Source organism: Somniosus microcephalus, chromosome 9 (genome assembly GCF_052327205.1).
Source record: "Somniosus microcephalus isolate GS21.2 chromosome 9, FLI_Smic_1.0, whole genome shotgun sequence".
Lineage (NCBI taxonomy): Eukaryota > Metazoa > Chordata > Chondrichthyes > Squaliformes > Somniosidae > Somniosus > Somniosus microcephalus.
Genome location: NC_140995.1, coordinates 101,160,163 through 101,184,578, shown reverse-complemented (window position 1 = coordinate 101,184,578; position 24,416 = coordinate 101,160,163). Strand labels below are relative to the sequence as shown.

General features: G+C 41.9%; 1 protein-coding gene across 4 annotated transcripts in view; it reads left to right on the top strand.

Moving 5' to 3' along the window:
- Positions 1 to 14,857, top strand: part of LOC147112560 (microtubule-associated protein RP/EB family member 3-like) — a 98,553-nt gene extending 83,696 nt beyond the window's left edge. For all 4 annotated transcript variants that reach the window (XM_085996904.1, XM_085996907.1, XM_085996905.1 and 1 more), the window contains 2 exons: positions 3,201 to 3,353; positions 9,563 to 14,857. In XM_085996904.1, the coding sequence (XP_085853030.1) occupies positions 3,201 to 3,353; positions 9,563 to 9,634 (225 nt within the window). In that variant the 3' untranslated portion in view covers positions 9,635 to 14,857. The remainder of the gene's footprint in view (positions 1 to 3,200; positions 3,354 to 9,562) is intronic.
- The last annotated feature ends 9,559 nt before the right edge of the window (positions 14,858 to 24,416 follow it).

Below are 24,416 nucleotides of genomic sequence, written 5' to 3'. Positions count from 1 at the left end.
AAGATGGTTGTGGTGGTTGGCGGTCAATCATCACAGCCACAGGATATCGCTCAGGAGTTTCTCAAGGCAGTGTCCTAGGCCCAACCAGCTTCAGCTGCTTCATCAATGACCTTCCCTCCAACATAAGGTCAGAAATGGGGTTTTGCTGATGACTGCACAGTGTTCAGTGCCATTCACAACTCCTCAGATAATGAAGCAGTCCATGCCCGCATGCAAGAAGACCTGGACAGCGTTCAGGCTTGGGCTGATAAGTGGCAGGTAACATTCGTGCCAGTGAGAGTCTAACCACTGGCCCCATGACATTCAATGGCATTACCATCACTGAATCCCCCACCAACATCCACATCCTGGGGGTCACCATTGACCAGAAACTTAACTCGACCAGCCACATAAATACTGTGGCAACAAGAGCAGGTCAAAGGCTAGGTACTCTTCGGCAAGTGTCTCCCCTCCTGACTCCCTAAATCCTTTCCACCATCTACAAAGCACAAGTAAGGAGTGTGATGGAATACGCTCCACTTGCCTGGATGAGTGCAGCTCCAACAACACTCAAGAAGCTTGACACCATCCAGGACCAAGCAGCCCACTTGATTGGCACCCCACCCACCACCTTAAACATTCACACCCTCCACCACCGGCGTACCGTGGCTTCAGTGTGTACCATCTACAAGATGCACTGCAGCAACTCGCCAAGACGACTTTGGCAGCACCTCCCAAACCCGCAACCTCTTCCACCTAGAAGGACAAGGGCAGCAGGCGCATGGGGACGCCACCACCTCCAAGTTCCCCTCCAAGTTACACCCCATCCTGACTTGGAAATATATTGCCTTTCCTTCATCGTCACTGGGTCAAAATCCTGGAATCCCCTCCCTAACAGTACTATGGGAGTACCTTCACCATGCGGACTGCAGCGGTTCAAGAAGGTGGCTCATCACCACCTTCTCGAGGGCAGTTAGAGATGTGCAATAAATGCTGGCCTTGCCAGCGACGCCCACATCCCAGGAACAAAGTAAAAAGAATGGAGGGTCCACTTGCCGATCGTTGTGCCACTCTCAGCACTCACCTAGGTGAGAAAACCAGCACAAACTGCGCTGCACATGTGGCAGCCGCACACCGCTCCCACCTCCGGCTGCCGCTCTTTCATTGCATGTCCTGTTAGGTGAGCGCTGTTCGGTACTCAATATTTTGCAGACCCCCAAGAAAGTTTCTATGGACCCCAGTTTGAGAACCACTGACCTAAATCAAGGCCCACTGGAAAATCGCAGCCGGCGGACTTCAGGTAGGAAGTCAGTGGTAATTTCATATTTGCTACTTTCAGCTAGCTACTGCCATGTTCACCTTGAAAAACACAGTGGTAGAGAAATGAAAATCAGGGCCTATTGTTTCCTGAGATTGGCATGATGTTTTTTAAAACTTATATGCATTATAAAATTACTCGAGCCTAATGGCTGAGGCTCTAGCAGCCTGTGCTTTCTTTCACCTGTGTCACTTCTGTGTAGTAGCTTGATCCCTGCTCCTCCACCATCACAAGACAGCTCAATTGCAACAAGGGGGAGGAATAAACAAATAGGACAAAATGCAGATGAAAAGGTTAAAGAAGTGGATCTGGAATAGAGAGAGAATATGGCAGCAGAGTGAAATTCAAAAAAAGGACAGCAGAAAATACAATAGGAAATAAACTAAAGTGGATAGGAAAGGAACTGGCAGAGGCAGGACAGAACTGTAGCAGTGGAAAGAATGAAGAATTCAAGGAGAGAAAATTAAGAAGTGAGACATTCACACTCTACCATGTGCCCTTTTCTTGCTCTCATCCTGAACACCTTGCTCTCTGCATGCAAACCTACCCTCAAGATAACCCCTATAGTCAAGTTGCAGGATGTGGCTCAGGAACTGGCTTTAAAAAAAAAAAATGCAAGCTTTTGCTACATTTGAAATAACAACATGGCTATCGCCCTTTTCTCGGGTAGTGTGGTTCTCACATGCCTTTGTTTTAAGAGCTGTGTTTTAGGAATTGAAAACATTTATTTGCCAGCATTAAGCATAAAAACAAGCGTTTTAAATAACACACAACTTTCTAGTTTGGTGCTGGGAAACCACTCTTTTAAAACTTTGTACAGAAGGTCAAATTCATAGAGACCTACAGCCTTCATTCTCCTTCACCACCTCTTCCAAAAATACTACCAGCGCCAACACCCACTGAGCACCATCATTTCTCCGCACCCCAAATACACTCCTTCAATCCTCCCACACACCATGACCGCTATCTCCAATTATCCCAGACCCTTGCACCCCCCCTCCCCACTGTGTATACAACCTTTCCTGTAACCACTTCCAATGCTCCTGGAGCTCAGTACCCCATTTACTGCTAATAAACCCCATCCTCCATTTATTGCTTTGAATCCCCAAAGCTCTACACCCAGTTCCAGAACTCCCTTCACACTGTTCCCACCCCTACATTCCTCGTCCAGTACTCCAACAGCTTGCCACTGTGATCCTTTCGCTCCCACATCCCAGGACTACCTTCCCAACATTTTCACACTCCCAACATCTCACTCCCAGACTCTGAACTTCCACTGCTCAGGAACCCTCCTCCCCAAAATTCTGATGCATCATCTCCCTCTTACTGCTACTAGACCCCTTAACCACCCTCCAAACCCACATTCCTTTCCACTGCCTAGTACTGCTACATACTCTTGCCTATCTACAGCCTGGAATATCTTCCCTATCATCTTCCTGTGTATCCAGCATTTTGTGCAAAAATGTTTGAGACAAAATTCAGTGCAGAAATAAATAAGCAATAATAAACAAGCATCAATTTACAGCTTCCACAAAATATGAGCATAATTACATAATTTAAACCCCAAAATACCTCCACAATTTTCATGCCATTGTAAAAAAATGAACAATTTTGCTTAAGCATCATAAATCGGCCTCTAAAGTAGCATATTCTCTTACCCGCCATGAGCAGCATTGTATGCATAAAATATATTTCTCTCATGGGAGAAAAAGCTAATATCCACTTCCTTACACTTACCCATGTACTGCAATTTTGCTCTAAACACCTTGGTCTGTAATCAGTCAGTCTATCATGTGTTGTAAGGTTTACCATTGTTATTTTCTTAGCAGATATGGAAAAAAACAGGCACTCATCCGGTTTCAACAACATAATTTTATTAACTTTTCCTTTTAATTTCTAAAAGCTAATGGAACTGAAACTGACAGTGGATGGGCTTGAGAAAGAGAGAGACTTTTACTTCAGTAAACTAAGGGACATTGAACTCATCTGCCAAGAACACGAAAGTGAGAACAGCCCTGCAGTTCAGAGGATTGTGGAAATTCTGTATGCAACTGAGGTGTGTATTGCCATTACTATATGCTTTTTTTTTTTAGTTCATCTTTGACAGTCAATAGGATATAGGGTGCAATCAGAACAGCCGATCACAGTACACTGTCCCTTAAGAAATTTTAGCTTATAGTTGTCTTAAAACATAGAAACATAGAGCCAGGTGGTCTCTCCTCACTCATGCATTTTGTATTTGTTTTTCTCTCCTCATTGGCAGCAAAACCTCATTTTTGTTCTTCATACAGAAAAATGTTACTTAGTCTTTTCAGTTTTATTAGAAGTATTAACTTAGGATGAGGTTTAAGAATCATTTTTGACCCAATCAATATTATCCAGTGCCAGGCAATATCTTCCAAAGATAGTGTACTCAGCTTCACCAAAATGGAGCTTTGAAGTGTGTCTACTGATGTACCTCCTTTTGACCCTAGGATCTCTAAGGTCTCAACTGATGTCAGCTAATGCATTTGCTCTGGCATAAACTATTTTAGATAGGCCACAACCATTGTCTGAAACCCTGTATCGCCCAATGGACTATGAATGGCAGACAATGAAAAGATTATTTCATCCACAGATGACAATTCTCTTCCTACTAAGAACTTTTTTTAATGAAGGAATTAAACCAATAAAGGGATTTCTCATCACATGCAACTGTTGACCTACTCTATCTAGTCCTTTGCCATGTTGTCAGAAGTACCCACATGTAGCTTCTGGCATCAGTTTCAGCCAATACAGCTGCACCCTTTTTGTTTCAAGTGGTGTCAGTTGTTGCTTTTAGGGCCCTTGAAGTTCAATCTAATATCAGCAATCCCTTCAGGTACTCCAAGTCAGGAGGAGGAAAGTAATTTGAGTTACTTTTCATTCTCAGAATAGAATTTGCTTGACATATAATACCCAAGTCACATAATTCCCTATAATAATAAGTTGCGGCTATATCTTTAACCTATTTAGCGTTTAACTTGCTGTGGGTCACTTTGTGCTTTAATAGCAGCCAACAGTCACATTCCTTGTTTTTAGGTTGAGCTTGTGATACTCAATCTCTGGTTGTACATTCATTGCATTGTGATTGACATTTAGCTACGGAAGATAAACTACATTCATAGCATTCTCCAGATACCACAGGAGCGCACACTCAATGTTCATCGTGGAGGAAAAAATAACTAATGACTATTCTGTTTTGATTTCTATGATATCAGAATGTTGACCACATGGACCACCCTTTTCTATACAGTAAAAAGGACGAAAGTAGAAAGACGTAGGCCTCTGAGTACTTTTGCCTAGACAAGGTTAGCTGAGTGCACAACCCTAACTTGCACTGCAATTAGGGTGAGCTTGGTGATCAGGGTCCATATGTATCCGGGTGCCGAAGCTTTTCAACTACTTGGTGACCATGATACATTAAGTGTTGGCTGTTGACCATTCCACATTCTTTCTGTAGTGAAAGGACACATCTATTCCTGGGAAAGGAAAAGTCCAATCTGAGTTTCTTGCCACCCAAGGAGTTGGTGATCCAGGTGGGGAAAAAAAGAGGCTAGACCTTTGAGAGGAATCCTTACTCTTCTATGATAGTGATTTCTGAGGCAGGTCAAGGGAGGTGACCAATAGAGCACCCAGATGCATGCATATACCAACCCCATTCATGGCCAGTGACTTCAAGAAAAAAAGTTTCCATCTCTTTAAACCCAACACTTTTGAGGTCCTGGTACTAAATGGAACTGAGTGATCAGGTTCATATTAAGGTCCTCAGCAGAATGCCTCTCAAGAACAGCCAGGTTCATGTCCTGTGAAGGAATACGCAATATATCTATTCAGAAAAATACACCATTCTATAAAAGACTTTATTAAAACATGACAAACTGGGCTTGAAAATCTAAAAACCTAACAATGGAGAAGCTGTAAACAGCATACAGGCTATTGAGATAAGATAAGTTGTTGACACTGAATCAATAGCCTTCTTGAAACAGGAGGTTGGAGGTTCCTGATAGTCTGAAGCCTTGGAAAGAACACAATGGTATACCCTGTTAAGGTGTTTTAAAGTACACTTTGTAAACAAACACAGAAAATTAAGAAACATATGCCTTTGTGGGAATGACATCAAGTGGGGGAGGCACCAGCCATCACATTGTTTTTGTGTTGAACTTGGAACACCTAGGAGACACAATTCTGTGTTGCAACCAGCTGAGGTGACTTAAGAATTGCATAGAAGACTTTGGTAAGAATGACATCAAATAAATGCACCTGCTGTTACATTCGAACACTTAAAGGAGAGACACGAGTCTGCTTGCTACCAGCTGATCTGACTAAGAATAGAAGGGGTCAGCAGAAAAATGACTAGAGATAATTAGCTTACATCAGAAGAAAACTTCAAAGGAAATACCACTGAGAAAGGGTATAAAAATTGAACTTTCAAATGGGATGATAGATTCGCTTGAAGGGGCAAAGCAATTCTCGGCTTCAGAGGCAAGCTCTGTAAGTCTCCAACTCTTTGTATCTCGGGGATCAAGGTATTGTATTTGATTTTGGTGGATATCCTGGAATAAACTAAGAACTGTAAAACTAGCGAAGTTAAGATTTGAGAATAAGGATCTCTGATAATAGAATTGTAAGATTTCTGTTATTGGAACTGTTAATGTTGCGATTGAAACACCTACTGTAATTACATGTCGGTTCTTTAATAAATCTATATATTTTTAGAATTGTCTCATAGTACTTCTGTATCAAACTCGCAAACTCACTCTCTGTACGCTCCTTGGTGAGGAGTTGCAGAATTCTGAGGGAGTTATCCGGACCCTCATAATATCCAGAACGTTACAGTCTAGCTAAACTTATTAAAAGTGCTATCTGGAGGACGGTAACATCTTCAGGTTGTTCCTTTCCTTTAGGGAGAGATAGTCTGGACCTTTAGACCCAATTAAGCGTCTTTAGGATTCGGCTACCTCTAACTTTAGTTGAAAGTGAATGTCTGAGGAATATGCCTGATCTGGGGTAGCCCTAAAGGGGCTAGGACTAGTAATTATCCCTTCAGTCCCTCACTTTGGATGCAGGTGCGCACAGGGAAGCCTAATACCACCGTGCAGCCCAGAACTGGCAGAAATGTTTCTGTCCTATAGCACGAATTTCAGGACCACACTTCTCTGAAAACTTTTTGTAGTTTGCCAGCCTTCGCTGACAGGCTAACTGTAACCTTGTCAGTTATCCCATTGTCCTTAGGGCAGGGATGAACCTTTTGGAGGGGTTGCCTCCCTCCATGTATTCCCAGATTTAGAGCTGGTTGCTAGGGGCCAGCTCATTTTAGTGAGAAGCAGCTTTATCTACCTTGCTGCAACTTCAGGTTCTCCCCTAGCCCAGGCATTCTTACTATGTACTTGATTTTGCACTAGGAATGTATTTGTGCCGTTTGCTCAGCTAGCACCTACACATAATGTAGAGGTGTACCATGGTGGTATTTGCACACTTCTATAATCTGCAAGGTGGGCCTTTCCCAATATAGTTCATAACATTAAATTTTAAAAAGTCATCCAGGTGTGATCTTTGTCTAATGTGTAGAATCTTTTGCAGCATGTCCAACAATGCGAGGCCCTTCAATTGAAATTGGGGTCAGTGCGAGTTCATGCAACAGTAATTGTGATGTTATACAACCCTTCTCAATCTGCCTATCTTGGCAACCAGCTAATTTATTTCCACCTCACTCCACCCTTTGTGATAAAGCAATTCCTTTTTTTTTATGGTGTTTTAGAATGAGATAAAATAAAATCATGAAGTACTCTGAATCGAGGAAGTTCATCCAGATTGCTGTAGTCAGGCAGCTGGATCTTTGTTCACCATTAAGATACACAACACAGCATTTGATTAAAGAATTTTGCATTTTACAGTACTTTGGTTTCAACCTATTTAAATACCAACTTGCTCATTTGAACAGGATTTGCAGATGGGACTTTATTGGTGGAATGCTATGAGGACAACTGAAAGGATCAGTGCTCTCATCAGAATGTTACTATGTTTCACTTTTTGTAATATTTTGGATTGTTATTTTGCTGCAGGGGGTGGTACGAGTTGTATTTTTAGTGTGTAGTGATAGGAGCACTGAAGTGCCATCAATGTTCCCTACACTGGATAATTCTTTTATAATTCAGAACCCAAATTTAGTGCAGAAAATTAGTACTTTGCATCTCTTCACAAAGGAAGTGAATGATCTGAAAGTTACACTAAAAGAGGAGGGGGAAGTTACGGATTAGCATCACTGAAAGTTGGTAAGTTATCTGGTCTGGATGGAATGCATCCTAGATTGCTGAAAGAAGCAAAAGTAGAAATAGCGGAGGCATTGGTCACAATCTTTCAGTCCTCATTGGATACAGGAGTAGTACCGGAGGACTGGAGGGTTGCTAATGTTATACCACTATTCAAGAAAGGGAAGAGGGATAAACCAGGAATCGACAGGCCAGTCAGCCTATCATGTGGAAGTTATTGGAAACCATTATCAGGGACAAAATAAACTTTCATTTGGAAAGGCATGGGCTAATCAAGGAGAACCAACATGGATTTGTTAAAGGCATTTTGCGTCTGACTAACTTGATTGAATTCTTTGAGGTAACAGAGAAGGTTGACCAAAGTAATGCAGTAGATGTATATATGGACTTTCAGAAGACATTTGACAAAGTGCCACATGGGAGACTTGTTAAGACGATAGTAGCCCATGGAAGCAAGAGGAAAGTGGCGGTATGGATACGGAATTGACTCAGTGACAGGAAGCAGAGGGTGGTGGTGGTGGAAGGATTTTTTCAGACTCATTTTTTATGAACGCATAGGTGTAGGAAGCAGCATCATAAAGTTTACAAATGATACAAAACTTAGCATCGTAGTAGATGGTGATGTGGCTAGTTGCAGACTTCAGGATGGTTAAATGGGCAGAAGCATGGCAGATGGCGTTCAATGTGGAGAAGTGTGAAGTGATGCATTTTGGGAGGACTAAAATGGAAAGACAGTATACTATAAATGGCATGATTGTGGAAAGTGTAGATGAGCAGAGACCTTGGTGTCCAAATAGACAAATCCTTAAAGGTGGCAAGGCAAGTTGATAAAGTGTTAAAAAAGCAAACTGGTTACTTTTGGGTTTATAAATAAAGGCATAGAATATAAAATGAAGAGATCATGCTAGAACTTTATAAATCACTGGCTAGGCTTCAACTGGAGTATTGTGGACAATTCGGCACCACAGTTCAGGAAAGATGTAAAGGCCTTAGAAAGGGTACAGAGGACATTTACCAGGATGTTACCAGGATTGAAGGACTTGCGTTATGAGAAGAGGTTGGAAAAGTTAGGACTGTTCTCCTCAGAACAGCGAAGTGTTATGAGGTTGTCAAGATTGAGAGGTTTTGATAGAGTAGCTATATAAAAACTATTCCCTCTGGTGAGTGGGTGAATAATCAGAGGTCATAGATTTAAAATCATTGGCAAAAGATCTAGAGGGGAGATGAGAAATCTTTTCAGAGAATTGTCAGGTTCCGGAACACACAACCTGAAAAAGGTGGTGGAAGCTGTTTCCATAAATAATTTTAAAAGGGAGTTGGATGGGTACTTGAGCTTACAGGGTTACGGACAAAAAGCGGGGGGGTGGGACTAAGCTCGACTGCTCTTTCAAAGAGCCAGCACACGCACGACAGGCCAAATGGCCTCCTTTTGTGCTGTAAGTTTCTATGATTCTATGAAAATTCTTTTAATCCAAATAAGAGTTGTTGCCATTTGTCAAAAACATACAGGAAAAGCCACAATGTGGAGAGGAAAATTAGAGGACATGTCACCCAGTCAGTTCTTAGACATCTCATGGTTAATTCATGTATTGCATTAACTGGGGCCCAGGAGAGCCTGTATCAGCATTTTGAATTTAACAGTCATTACTTTGGAGATGAGCTTATTTTGCTAGTTAATGTTTATTGGAATTTTGATCAGTTCAGCTGTGATATCTAGTGATAAACTATTTACAAAGCATACAATTCAGATGTAGTGGCAATAAGGGGTACTGCAATCCCATTGGCAGCAATTGCATTTTCAGCAATCTCAATATACACTTCTTGCTGTTAGCCATGTGTGGAATTTTGTTTAATAATGCTCCTGTGAAGTGCCTTGGGTCATTTTACTACATTAAAGGTGCTATATAAATGCGAGTTGTTGTTGAGTGCACCTAGTGCTGCTGAATCAATACATTCTGTTTTTTTTGTTCTGCAGGATGGATTTGCTCCTCCGGAAGATGAAAAAGTTAATATTAATCACCCAGAAGCTGACCAGGATGAATATTAAGCCTATGTAATTGTTACCCATACCCCTCTCTATCTGTCTTCTCTCTGTGATTGAGAACCTCCCAGGCTGTTTAACTAACATTAGTTTGAGTTGAGTTTGTACAGCCACTGCACAATCACAATAATTCTGTGCTTTCTGTATCGCAGATTGCTACAGTTGTCATCTTCATCACTATTACTGGCAGACTGTATTATAAAATATATTTAATTTGTATATTTTTCTTAAATGAATAACTTGCACTTTGGTTTGAAAGTAATTGGAAATCCATGATGATGATGCAAGTCGATTGCCTTTGTGTTATATGCAGCATGTAGTTCGGGTTTCTTTTAAAATTGAAACAGCTTGGATATACTTATGGTCATTTTATAACATCTGAAAGCATGCAGACATTTTAGTAGATGGTCTATGACACAGAATATGGTGTTTTTACAGTTTTATGCAGATCGATGGCTTTTAGACAAAGGAGAAACAAACTGACTTGGCGGATTGAAGAAGTCTGGAGTGTAAAGTTTATGCTTTTAAGGGGATTTATTTATTATAGTTTGCTCTAAACATGAAGAATAAGGGATGCTTTTATGATGTGACTAAGATCAAATTAACTTGGTTCCAGCTGCTTTTCATCAGAAACCACTAAAATATGCCTTTGGCATCACATTTTGCGCCACCTCTCTGATACTGTGCCCATGACACTAGTGTGCGAAAAAACTTGCATCTGTGAAATTTTATTTAAAATAAACGTGTGAAAAGTGACAGAAGAAAATGTGTTATTTAATCTCTATCTTGCTAACCAAACATGAAACTCTATATGGTTAACACAGTTGGACTTGATTCACTTGTTAAAGAAAGATAACCTCAGTTTGACCTCTGAATTTAAAATGGTGACTCTCCATCTATGCCAGATTCTAAATGTTGCCTGTACTAACATTCGATGGTAATTTCAGCAGCAAATTTGCTGTCAAATTATACTGGACTGCCACTGAATCAGTCTAAGCATGATTTGATTACATTTGAGTTGGGTTTACTTCACGCAAAATTAATATAGAAATCACATCAAACTATCAACTGGAGTGTATTTTGAGAGAAATGCAGACTAATTGACAGTATAAACAGGACAATGCACACATATGTATATAAGTATAGACAACAAATTCTTGAATTCTGAAAGAGAAAATGTACATTCATATAACTAGTGACGCACTGACTAACATTTATATCTATAATAAAACTTTAACATAAGGATGCACTTACTTTGAACCACTTGACTCCTTTGTCATGTTTTTGTTGCACTTTTTTGTCAACTTTTTCCATTATAATTTATGTCCATATTTATAATGAGGCTTGCCTATGTCGTGATGATTTCCACAATTGGGTGGCACTGGGGTATTTAAAAACTTATTGCTCAGACACCATTTTTTTTTATAATATGGTGTTCCAGAAGGTATTTGACTTTAGATATAAATATTTTATCTTTACATTAAGTAATTGTGTCTAAATGGAGTCTAACAAGGTTCGCCTATTCTTGGGTCTATTGTCATCCCATGTCCACTCCCAATTACCAGGCTGAATTTGTTCACTGGCTCGAAGCGCTATTCGGATTCTGTTCTTGTTCCCAGGTGCCAGGTCAGATTTTTTCGCCCAATTGCGGACATTTTGGTGTACTATGACTTATTCAGAGGTTGCATTTCTTTGTTCACTGGTGGCCTCCCTGAATGTGCATCATATATTTTCTGGTATAGTTGGTGATATTTAATTATAATATGTTTTCTGTTAGTGTCAGCTTTGGCTCAGTGCTAGCACGCTTGCCTCTGAGTCAGAAGGTCATGGGGTCAAGCCCCACTCCATGACTTGAGCACATAAAAATCTAGGCTGACACTCCAGTACTACAATAACAAAAACCTTGCATACAACTTTATCTCAATTTCTAAATACTTACCTACATTTTATTCTAATTTCTATATAGCGCTACAAGGTCACATTCTCCTTTATATCTTGTAATCTTATCATTACCAAACAACATAATCTCACATTTTCCATGAGCAACACCACTGGAGATTGTATGCATGAACCTCCTGTTAACTGTAACATTATAAATTCCTAAATCCATATTTTAAAAATCTGCATGTATATTGCACTTTTTATAGATGTCCCAAAGTGCTTCAGAGCCAATAAAGTACTTTGAATAGTAGTCAGTGTAATGTAGCAATATGTGACAGCCAATTTGTGCGCAGCAAGGTCCCATAATGAGATTAATTACTAAATGATCTGTTTTTGGTGGCATTGGTTGGGGGATAAATGTTGGCCAGGATACTGGTGGAATTCTCCTGCTCTTCAAATAGTGGCACGGGATCTTTTACATCCTCAGAGGGCAGACAGAGCCTTGGTTTAATGCTTCATCCAAAAGATGGGCACCTCCAACAATGTAGCACTCCCTCAGCACTGCACTGAAGTGTCAGCCTCGATTATATGTTCAAGCCTCTGGAATGAGGCTTGAACACAAACTTCTGACTAAGACAAGAATAGAATGATACAGAACAAAAGGAGGCCATTTGGCCCATAATTTCTGTGCTGGCTCTTTGAAAGAGCTATCCAATTAGTAGTCCCACTCCCCTACTCAACCTCATAGTTCTGCAAAGTTCTTCTTTTCAAGCATATAAATCTTTCCCTTTCGAAAGTTACTGTTGAATCTGCTTCCACCACCCTTTTAGGTAGTGCATTACAGATCGTAACAACTCATTGAGAACAATCCCAGCTTCTCTAGTCTCTCCACATATCTAACGTCCCTCAACCTGGTACCATTCTGATAAATCTCCTCTGCACCCTCTCCAAGGCTTTGACATCCTTCCTAAAATGTGGTGCCCAGAATTGGATACAATACTCTGAGGCCTAACTAGTGATTTATAAAGGTTTCCTGCAACTTCATTGATTTGTACTCTATGCCTCGGTTTATAAATCCAAGGATCCCATATACTTTTTTAAAAGTCTTATCAACTTGTCCTGCCACTGTCAAAGATTTCTGCATATGAACCCTCACGTTCCTGCACCCCCTTTAAAATTATACCATTTAATTTACATTGCCTCTCATTTTTCCTTCCAATACACATCACTTCACACTTCTCTGCATTAAATTTCATCAGCCATGTGACTGCCCGTTTCGCCAGTCTATGTCCTCCTAAAATCTGCTACTATTCTCCTCAGTCTTTACCACATTTCCAAGCATCGTGTCATCTGCAAACTTTGAAATTATGCCCCCATACTCAAGTCTAGAACATAAGTAGGAGCAGGCCATACGGCCCCACTCCACCATTCAATAGGATCATGGCTGATCCGAACCTAGACTCACGTCCACTTCCCTGCCCGCTCCCCGTAACCCCTAATTCCCTTATCAGCTAGGAAACTGTCTATCTTTGTTTTAAATTTATTTAATGTCGCAGCTTCCACAGCTCTGAGGTAGCAAATTCCATAGATTTACTACCCTCTGAGTGAAGAAGTTTCTCCTCATCTCAGTTTTGAAACGGCAGCCCCTTTTTCTAAGATTATGCCCCCTAGTTCTAGTCTCACCCATCAGTGGAAACATCCACCCGATCAAGCCCCCTCACAATCTTACATGTTTCGATAAGATTGCCTCTCATTCTTCTGAATTCCAATGAGTAGAGGCCCAACCTACTTGACCTTTCCTCGTAAGTCAATCCCCTCATCTCCGGAATCAACCGAGTGAACCTTCTCTGAACTGCCTCGAGAGCAAGTATATCTTTTAAATATGGAAACCAAAACTGTATGCAATATTCCAGGTGTGGCCTCACCAGTACCCTGTATAACTGAAGCAAGACTTCCCTGCTTTTATACTCCATCCCCCTTGCAATAAAAGCCAAGATTCCATTGGCCTTCCTGATCACCTGCTGTACCTGCATACTAACCTTCTGTGTTTCATGCACCAGGACCCCCAGATCCCTTTGTACTGTAGCACTTTGCAGTTTCTCTCCATTTAGATAATAACTTGCTCTTTGATTTTTTTCTGCCAAAGTGCATAACCTCACACTTTCCAACATTATATTTCATCTGCCAAATTTCTGCCCACTCACTTAGCCTGTCTATGTCCTTTTGCAGGTTTTTTATGTCCTCCTCACTCACTGCTTTCCCTCCCATCTTTGTATCGTCAGCAAACTTAGATATGTTGCACTTGGTCCCCTCCAAATCGTTAATATAGATTGTAAAGAGTTGGGGTCCCAGCACTGACCCCTGCGGAACACCACTAGTTACTGATTGCCAACCCGAGAATGAACCATTTATCCCAACTCTCTGTTTTCTGTTAGCTAGCCAATCTTCCACCCATGCCAGTATATTACCCCCAATCCCGTGATTTTTTTATCTTGTGCAGTAATCTTTTGTGTGGCACCTTGTCAAATGCCTTTTGGAAGTCCAAATACACCACATCCACTGGTTCCCCTTTATCCACCCTGTTTGTTACGTCCTCAAAGAATTCGAGCAAATTTGTCAAACATGACTGCCCCTTCATAAAACCATGCTGACTCTGTCCGATTAAATTATGCTTATCCAAATGTCCTGTTACTGCTTCCTTAATAATGGACTCCAACATTTTACCAACCACAGATGTTAGGCTAACTGGCATATAGTTTCCAGCCTTTTGTCTACCTCCCTTTTTAAATAAGGGCGTTACATTAGCAGTTTTCCAAGCTGCTGGGACCTTTCCTGAATCCAGGGAGTTTTGGAAAATTACCACCAATGCATCCGTAATCCCTACCGCTACTTCTCAAGACCCTAGGATGTAAGCCATCAGGTCCAGGGGATTTATCCACCTTAAGTCCCATTATCTTACCGAGTACCATCTCCTTAGTGATTTTAATCGTGTTTAGCTCCTTTCCCCCCCCCCCATAGCCCCCTGTTTGTCCAGTGTTGGGATATTTTTAGTGTCCTCTACTGTAAAGACTGATGCAAAATATTTGTTCAGCGTTTTTGCCATCTCCATGTTCCCCACTACTAATTTCCCGGTCTCGTCCTCTAAGGGACCAACATTCACTTTAGCCACCCTTTTTATTATTTTTGTATAACTGTATGTTGTAATCTGGGATGTTATGATTAAGGTTATCCACCAGGTGGTGCTGTAGCGAGTGCTGCTGTTTAGTTAAGGTCAGCAAGCTGGAATGCAAGGATGCAGGCTTGTATGTTTGTTACGCAGTTGTTAATAAAGTACATGAACTAATTCTACTATCGCGCCTCTTCGAGTTCCTTGTTTCACTACATGGAGTTATCACATTTGGCGACGAGGTAAAAGGACACTGAATAAAGAAAAGTCTGACGGGACTTTTTAACAAAAACAAACTCGCGAGCTAAAGTTAGCTACAACTTGGATGAGAGCATAGCTGCCATGGTAGGAACGGTCTCCGCTTTTGATATTCAGACACAAACCTGGGAGGAATACTGTGGAGTGTTGGGTTATTTCTTCAAAGCAAATGAAATAAATGATGCCGGAAAAAGGAAAGCCATTCTGCTTAGTTCAGTGGGAAGCCAAACCTACAGTTTGATGAAGAATCTACTCAGTCCTGAAAAGCCTGGAGACAAATCAATTGTTGAATTTGTGGCCTTGCTAAAAGAACATTTCAACCCTAAACCCAGTGAGATTGTACAGCGGTTCAAATTTAATTCAAGGAACAGAAAAGAGGAAGAGAGTGTAATGGACTATGTAGCGGTGTTGCGTAAATTAGCACAAGATTGCAATTATGGGAACAACCTGAAGGAAATGCTGATAGGCTAGTTTGCGGAATAATGGACGACCGAATGCAACGTAGATTATTATCCGAGACACGGCTTACTTATGAAAAAGCATTGGAACTTGCTCAAGCCATAGAGACAGCGAACCGAGATGTAAAAGAAATACAGGGTTCAGACAGGGCTAATGCTAAGCAAGTCGCAGGTCAGGTTATTGTGCACAAGTTAAACATGCGTCAGAAACCACGATGTAAGCATATGAAGGCATGTTATCGATGCAAGGGCGATCACCTGGCGAGTGAATGCCGGTTTCTAGAGGAAAAGTGCCACAAGTGTGGGAAACAAGGACACATAAAATGAGCATGTAGGGCAAAATCACCTGTGGAGGAAAACCAAGGAAGAGAAGTGAAAAAACATGGAGCACACCACATCAGCGGGGAAGCTGAGGAAGAAGAGGACATGTTCATAATGTATAGCATGTTGGAGAACATTCCAAAAGTGGCTCCTATCACATTGCAACTGACAGTAAATGACTCTAAGGTGAACTTTGAAGTTGATACAGGATGCGGTGTAACCATAATGAACAGGGCAGAGTACTCAAAATTGGGGAACCGTGCAAAAGTTCCAGAGTTGAAGTCTTGCTCTCTGCATCTTAAAACATATACAGGTGAATGAGTAGCGACATTAGGTGTAGCTAATGTAACTGTGCAACACAGGAACACAGTGGAACAGCTACCTGTAGATATAGTATCGGGTACCGGACCAAACCTGTTAGGTCGGGGCTGGATAAAAGAACTTAAATTAGACTGGGGAGCAGTAAATCAAATAGATGAAGGCAAACAGTTGACTTTGCAAGAAGTGTTGAGTGAACATGAGAATGTGTTCAAGGAGGAACTTGGCACATTTAATGGCCCCCCAGCTAAGATTTAAGTAGACAAGGAGGCACCGCCAAGGTTTTTTAAACAACAACCTGTGCCTTATGCCATGAACCCAAAGGTAGAGGGTGAGCTTGACCGTCTATTGAGAAAGAACATACTGGAACCAGTGAAATGTTCAGAATGGGCAGCTCCCATAGTACCTGGTCTAAAACCAGACAATTCAGTAAGGCTCTGTGGAGATTATAAATTGACAGTCAATCGGGTGTCCAAACTAGAGCAGTATCCTATTCCCAAAACAGAGGATCTCTTTGCAAACCTGGCTGGAGGAAAGAAATTCACAAAGTTGGATATGAGTCATGCATACTTGCAGATTACACTGGATGACAAATCAAAGAAGTATGTTACCATAAATACACACAAGGGCTTGTTTACATATAACCGCTTACCGTTTGGTGTCTCATCTAGTCCAGCTATCTTCCAGAGGACAATCAAAGGTGTACTGCAAGGGATTCCACATGTTTTCATCTATCTGGATGACATTCTGGTGATGGGAAGAACCGACCAGGAGCATCTGAGCACTCTTGAGAGGTACTACAGAGATTGGAGAGGGCGGGGTTACGGCTCGAGGAGTAAGTGCACTTTCCTGGGGAAGGAGGCAGTGTTCCTGGGACACAGGGTGCACACCACCAGGCTCCATCCAATCAAGGAGAAGGTACAAGCACTGCAGGATGCCCGTGCTCCTACCAATGTGGCGGAGTTAAAAGCTTACCTGGGACTGCTGAACTATTATAACAGGTTTTTACCAAACTTGTCAACAGTGTTAGCACCTCTTCACAAACTACTGCGCAAGGAGACACAGTGGCAGTGGGGAGAGGAGCAGAGGGTTTCATTTGAACAGTCCAAGAAACTGATGCTGTTGTCGGATGTGCTGGTTCACTGCAATGAAGAGAAAGACATAATTCTCTTGTGACGCTTCACCTTACAGGGTGGGGGCAGTTCTTTCACACCGCATGGAAGATGGAACTGAAAGACCAATAGGGTTTATGTCCCGAACTCTAATACCAGCGGGAAAAAAACTATTCCCAGTTAGACAAAGAGGGGTTAGCAGTAATGTTTGAGCTACAGAGATTCCACAAGTACATATATGGCAGGAAGTTCACCATATGCACCGATCATAAACCTCTCTCTTTTCAATGAAATGAAAGCAGTTCCACAGATGGTGTCACCCCGGATCCAGAGGTGGGCAGTGACATTGAAGGCATATGAGTATGTCATCGTCTACAAGGCGGGCAAGTACCATGGGAACGCAGATGCCTTGAGCCGTCTTCCACTGCCAGGCACACCTATCCTTGCAGCTCCAGAGGACACAGTTTTGATGTTGGAGGACACTGACACAGCACTTGTGACTGCAGAGCAAGTAAGAACATGGACAGGTAAAGATCCAGTACTGTCTAGAGTTCGAGAATATGTGGTGAGGGGATGGCCACAGCATCCGGAAGGGACTGACTTCACACCCTACAGTGTCAGGAAAACAGAGCTGAGTGTGCAGGATGGTTGCGTGTTGTGGGGAGCACGAGTGATTCTTCCACAGCCAGCACGACCGTCTATCCTAGAGCAACTACATCAGTGTCATCCTGGGGTCTCGCGTATGAAAGCCTTGGCTAGGAGTTACTTGTGGTGGCCAAAGCGAGATGAGGAGATAGAAAATATAGTCAAGACATGCAGCACTTGTCAGGTACACAGGAAGGCACCAGTAGCGGCTCCTCTCCACCCCTGGGAGTGGCCGGATAAACCATGGAGAAGATTGCACTTAGATTATGCGGGTCCATTCATGGGGGAGATGTTCCTCATAATCATTGATGCACATTCCAAATGGATGGATGTTTATCCTGTTAATTCTGCTTCCTCCACTACTACTATAGACTGCCTGCGTCAGAGCTTCAGTAATCAAGGGCTACCGGAGATCGTGGTAAGTGACAATGCCACTTGTTTTGTGAGTACAGAGACAAAAGAGTTCATGAGAAACAATGGCATAGTGCACGTGACCTCGGCTTCATATCATCCGTCCTCAAATGGACTTGCGGAGAGAGCCGTACAAACATTTAAAGCGATGATGAAAAAAAGTGCAGAAGGGAGTTTAACAGCCAAAGTGTCACAGGTTCTGTTCAGCTACAGAATAACACCTCAATCCACCACAGGACTCTCTCCTGCTGAGATGTTATTAGGTCATAGACTACGCTTCACTCTTGACCTTGTCCACCCAGACCTAAAAAGGAAAATGGAAAACAGACAAAACAAACAAAAAGAGAACCATGACAAAAGAACAAAGCTGAAGTTTTGGAGAAGGAGATGCGGTCCTTACCAGAAATTTCAGTTATGGACCAAAGTGGATTCCTGGCTTCATAGACTCAATGACAGGTCCAGTATCATACAAGGTTAGGGTGGGAGATGGTAGGGTAGTACGCAGACATGTCGATCAGATACTTACCAGACAAGGGGAAATGGAAATTGAGGTTCCAGATGCAATGGCTGATGACAGGTTTGCCCCCAGTTATCCAAGTGCATCTGTGGTGCCACCACCGTGGACAGAGACAATTCCACAGGAACCCATTCGTCAAGAGGAAACCATCGTTGCAGAGTCAGATACTCTGAGCACTGCTCAGGAGCAGCTGGTGGCTTCACCACAAACAAGCAGGGACTTTACTGTTAGACGTTCACAAAGGACTTGCAAGCCACCAGAGAGATTGGTACAGACCTGTTAGATTCGTCAAGTATTGAACATAGTGAATGGAGACTTCTTATGTGACCCTTAGGAATAGTTGTTTGTTAAGAAATTCATACTGAAATCTTAAGGGGGGAGGAATATAGTAATCTGGGATGTTATGATTAAGGTTATCCACCAGGTGGTGCTGTAGCGAGTGCTGCTGTTAGTTAAGATCAGCAAGCTGGAATGCAAGGATGCAGGCCTGTATGTTTGCTATGCAGTTGTTAATAAAGTACACAAACTAATTCTACTATCTCGCCTCTTTGAGTTCCTTGTTTCACTACATGGAGTTATCACACTCTAGAAACTCTTGCTATCTGTTTTTATATTTTAGTCTAGGTCAATATATATCAAAAAGAGAAGTGGTCCTAATACTGAACCTTGGGTGAAACTATTGTATACTTCCCTCCCGTCTGATAAACAACCGTCCACCACTACTCTGCATTTTTTCTCTAAGCAAATTTCAAATCCATGCTGCCACTGCCCCTTTAATCCCATGGGCTTCAATCTTGTGAACACGTCTATTATATGACACTTTATCAAATGCCTCCTGAAAGGCCATATAAACAACATCAACTGCACTACCTTCATCAACCCTCTGTTATTTTATTGAAGAACTCAATAAAGTTAGTCAGACATGATTTGCATTTAACATATCCATGTTCGCTGCCTTAACCCTTCTTGGTTCAAGTAACAATCAATTTTGTCCCAGATTATGGTTTCTACAAGTTTCTCCACCACTGATGTTAGGCTGATTGGCCTATAGTTACCTGGTTTATCTCTCATAAGAACATAAGAAGCAGGAGCAGGAGTAGGCCATACAGCCCCTCGGGCCTGCTCCGCCATTCAAGATCATGGCTGATCCGAATCTAGACTCACGTCCACTTCCCTGCCCTCTCCCCGTAACCCCTAATTCCCTTATCTGCTAGGAAACTGTCTATCTCCGATTTAGATTTATTTAATGTTGCAGCTTCCACAGCTCTTTGGGGTAGCAAATTCCATAGATTTACTACCCTCTGAGTGAAGAAGTGTCTCATCTCAGTTTTGAAAGGGCAGCCCTTATTCTAAGATTATGCCCCCTAGTTCTAGTCTCACCCATCAGTGGAAACATCCTCACCGCATCCACCTGATCAAGCCCCCCTCACAATCTTATATGTTTCGATAAGATCACCTCTCATTCTTCTGAACTCCAATGAGTAGAGGCCCAACCTACTCAACCTTTCCTCATACGCCAACCCCCTCATCTCCGGAATCAGCCGAGTGAACCTTCTCTGAACTGCCTCGAGAGCAAGTATATCTTTTCTTAAATATGGAAACCAAAACTGCACACAGTATTCCAGGTGTGGCCGCACCAATGCCCTGTATAACTGCAGCAAGACTTCCCTGTTTTTATACTCCATCCCCCTTGCAATAAAAGCCAAGATTCCATTGGTCTTCCTGATCACCTGCTGCACCTGCATACTAACTTTTTGTGTTTCATGCACCAGGACCCCCAGATCCCTTTGTACTGTAGCACTTTGCAGTTTCTCTCCATTTAGATAATAACTTGCTCTTTGATTTTTTCTGCCAAAATGCACAACCTCACACTTTCCAACATTATATTTCATCTGCCAAATCTCTGCCCACTCACTTAGCCTGTCTATGTCCTTTTGCAGGTTTTTTTATGTCCTCCTCACTCACTGCTTTCCCTCCCATCTTTGTATCGTTGGCAAACTTGGATATGTTGCACTCGGTCCCTTCCTCCAAATCGTTAATATAGATTGTAAACAGTTGGGGTCCCAGAACTGACCCCTGTGGAACACCACTAGTCACTGATTGCCAGCCCGAGAACGAACCATTTATCCCAACTCTTTGTTTTCTGTTAGATAGCCAATCTTCCACCCATGCCAGTATATTACTCCCAATCCTGTGATTTTTTATCTTGATCAGTAATCTTTTGTGTGGAACCTTGTCAAATGCCTTTTGGAAGTCCAAATACACTACATCCACTGGTTCCCCTTTATCCACCCTGTATGTTACGTCCTCGAAGAATTCAAGCAAATTTGTCAAACATGACTTCCCCTTCATAAAACCATGCTGACTCTGTCCTATTAAATTATGTTTATCCAAATGCTCTGTTACTGTTTCCTTAATAATGGACTCCCAACATTTTGCCAACCACAGATGTTAGGCTAACTGGTCTATAGTTTCCAGCCTTTTGTCTACTTCCCTTCTTAAATAAGGGTGTTACATTAGCAGTTTTCCAATCTGCCGGGACCTTTCCTGAGTCCAGGGAGTTTTGGAAAATAATCACCAATGCATCCACAATCCCTACCGCCACTTCTCTCAAGACCCTAGGATGTAGGCCATCAGGTCCGGGGGATTTATCCGCCTTAAGTCCCATTATTTTACCGAGAACCATCTCCTTAGTGATTTTAATTGTGTTTAGCTCCTCCCCCCCCTCCCCCATTGCCCCCTGTTTGTCCAGTGTTGGGATATTTTTAGTGTCCTCTGCTGTAAAAACTGATACAAAATATTTGTTCAGCGTCTTTGCCATCTCCATGTTCACCACCACTAGTTTCCCGGTCTCATCCTCTAAGGGACCAACGTTCACTTTAGCCACCCTTTTTCTTTTTATATAGCTGTAGAAACTCTTGCTAACTGTTTTTATATTTTTTGCTAGTTTACTTTCATAATCTATCTTCCCTTTCTTAATTAATCTTTTAGTTATTGTTTGCTGGCTTTTAAATGCTTCCCAATCTTCTATCCTCCCACTAGATTTGGCTACTTTATATACCCTTGTTTTCAGTCAGATACTATCCTTTATTACTTTACTAAGCCATGGATGGCTGTCTTTTCTTTTCCTCCCCTTTTTCCTCAGTGGAATATATTTATCTTGAAAGATGTGAAATATCTCCTTGAATGTAGACCACTGCTCTTGTACCGTCTTACACGTTAATCTTTTTTCCCAGTCCACTTTAGTCAATTCTACTCTCATACCTTCATAATCTCCTTTATGTAAGCTCAGTACGCTGGTTTGAGATGCAACTCTCTCACCCTCAAACTGAATTTGGAATTCAACCATATTATGGTCACTCATTCCAAGGGGATCCTTTACTAGGACATTTTTTATTAATCCTGTCTCATTACACAGGACCAGATCTAAAATTGCCTGCCCCTTGGTTGGTTCAGTTACATACTGCTCAAGGAACCCATCCCTAATACACTCTATGAACTCTTCCTCAAGGCTGCCATGCCCAATTTGATTTGTCCAGTCAATATGGACGTTAAAATCCCCCATGATTATAGCTGTTCCCTTATTACAAGCCCCAACTATTTCCTGATTTATACTCCGACCAACAGAGTTGCAACTGTTAGGAGGCCTATAGACTACGCCCACTAGTGACTTCTTCCCCTTATTATTCCTTATTTCCACCCAAACTGTTTCACTATCCTGATCCTTTGACCCAATATCATTTCTGACTATTGCAGTGATTCCATCCTTGATTAAAATGGCAACCCCACCTCCCTTTCCTTCCTGTCTGTCCTTCCTAATTGTCAAATACCCTTGTATGTTTAGTTCCCAGTCATGATCATCTTGCAGCCATGTTTCCGTAATGGCCACCAGATCATACCCATGTGTAGTTATTTGTACCGTCAACTCGTCTATTTTGTTACGAATGCTGCGAGCATTCAGATAAAGAACTTTTAAATATGTTTTTTGACAATTTATTCCTGCTTTTACCCCTTTTACTACTTTACCTTTATCATTATACATTCTGTCCCTTCCTGGCACGCTCTGGTTTTTAATTTCCCCACTGCTACCTTGCTCTATTGCCTTCTCCGCTGTCATTTTTATTTTTCGCTCTCTTAAAACCTCCCCCCCACTAATTAGTTTAAAGCCCTCTCTACAGCCCTAGTTATTCAATTCGCCAGGATTCTAGTCCCAGCACTAGCCAAGTGAAGTTTGTCCCAACGGAACAGCTCTCTCCTGTCCCAGTACTGATGCCAGTGTCCCAAGAAGCAAAACCCATTACTCCCACACCAGTCTTTGAGCCACGCATTTAACTCTCTAATTTTATTTACCCTAGCCAGATTTGCACGTGGCTCCGGTAGTAATCCAGAGATTATTACCCTTGTGGTTTTGCTTTTTAATTTGGCCCCTAGCTGCTCAAATTCCCTCAGCAGAACCTCTTTCCTTGTCCTATCTATGTCGTTGGTACCAACATGGACCACGACAACTGGATCCTCCCCCTTCCACTTGAACAGGGGTATAGCATTTGCAATTCTCCCAGATCCAATACTACCACTGAGTTAAGTCTGACACTTTTTTTAAATATTGAAACTGACTACACAAACCTGTCACAGTGTCATTACAGTCTCTTGCTAGTGCTGGCACTGCACCATTCCCTGTCATGCCTCTCGGTGTCCTCTCAGTATGATTTCCCATTGTTTAAGTGAGCAGCTATTAACTGTCACAGGCTCAGTCATGCCAGCAGTTCTAAGCTATACAACAGGTGGCGCTGTAGACCCTTCCCGCCAACCCCACAGCCATTTCAGGTAACCACAACTTCATCTAATCAAGCCAAATCTAGAGGGGAAACATAAAGATTAGAAAGGCTCAGAAGTATGAAGAAAAACTGGCAGATAACATTAGTAAAATAGTAAAGAATTCTATCAACACAAGTTTTTAAAAAATAAAGAAAAAGTAATGCTAGTTAAAGATGAAAAAGGAATTAACCTTGTGGAGAATGAAGAAATGGCAGAGACTACAAAGACTTTAACACATAATCTAGGCTGATACTCTAGTGTAGTACTGAGGGAGCACTGCACTGTCAGAGATGCCCCCTTTTGGATGAGACGCTAAACCGAGGCCCTGTCTTCCCCCTCAAGCAGATGTAAAAGATTCGACAGCATTATTTAAAATAAGAGCAAGGATGTACTGGTGTTCTGGCCAGTATTTATCCCTCAACCAACATCATTAAAATAGATTCTAATCATTATCTCATTGCTGTTTGTGGGACCTTGTGTGTAAATTGGCTGCTGCATTTTCTACATTACAAGAGTGGCTGCACTTCAAAAAGTACCAGATTAGAGACTGAAGTACTGCAGGTTATAATGGTACTAGATCAATCTTGCCTGTTATTTTCTGTAATAACTCCATGTGCTTAAACCTGATAAACCTAATGGTCAGTTTTAACTTGGGACGGGAATCGCGGCTGTGGGAGCTGAAGTGGGCTGCAATTCTTCCAGCTCCATGGAGTGTGAAGCCCAGGAGATTTTAACTCCGTTGTTTAAAAAGGGAGAAAGGGATAGACTGAGTAATTACAGGCCAGTCAGCCTAACCTCGGTGGTGGGAAAATTATTGGAAAAAATTCTGAGGGACAGGATAAATCTTCATTTAGAAAGACACGGATTAATCAGGAACAGTCAGCAT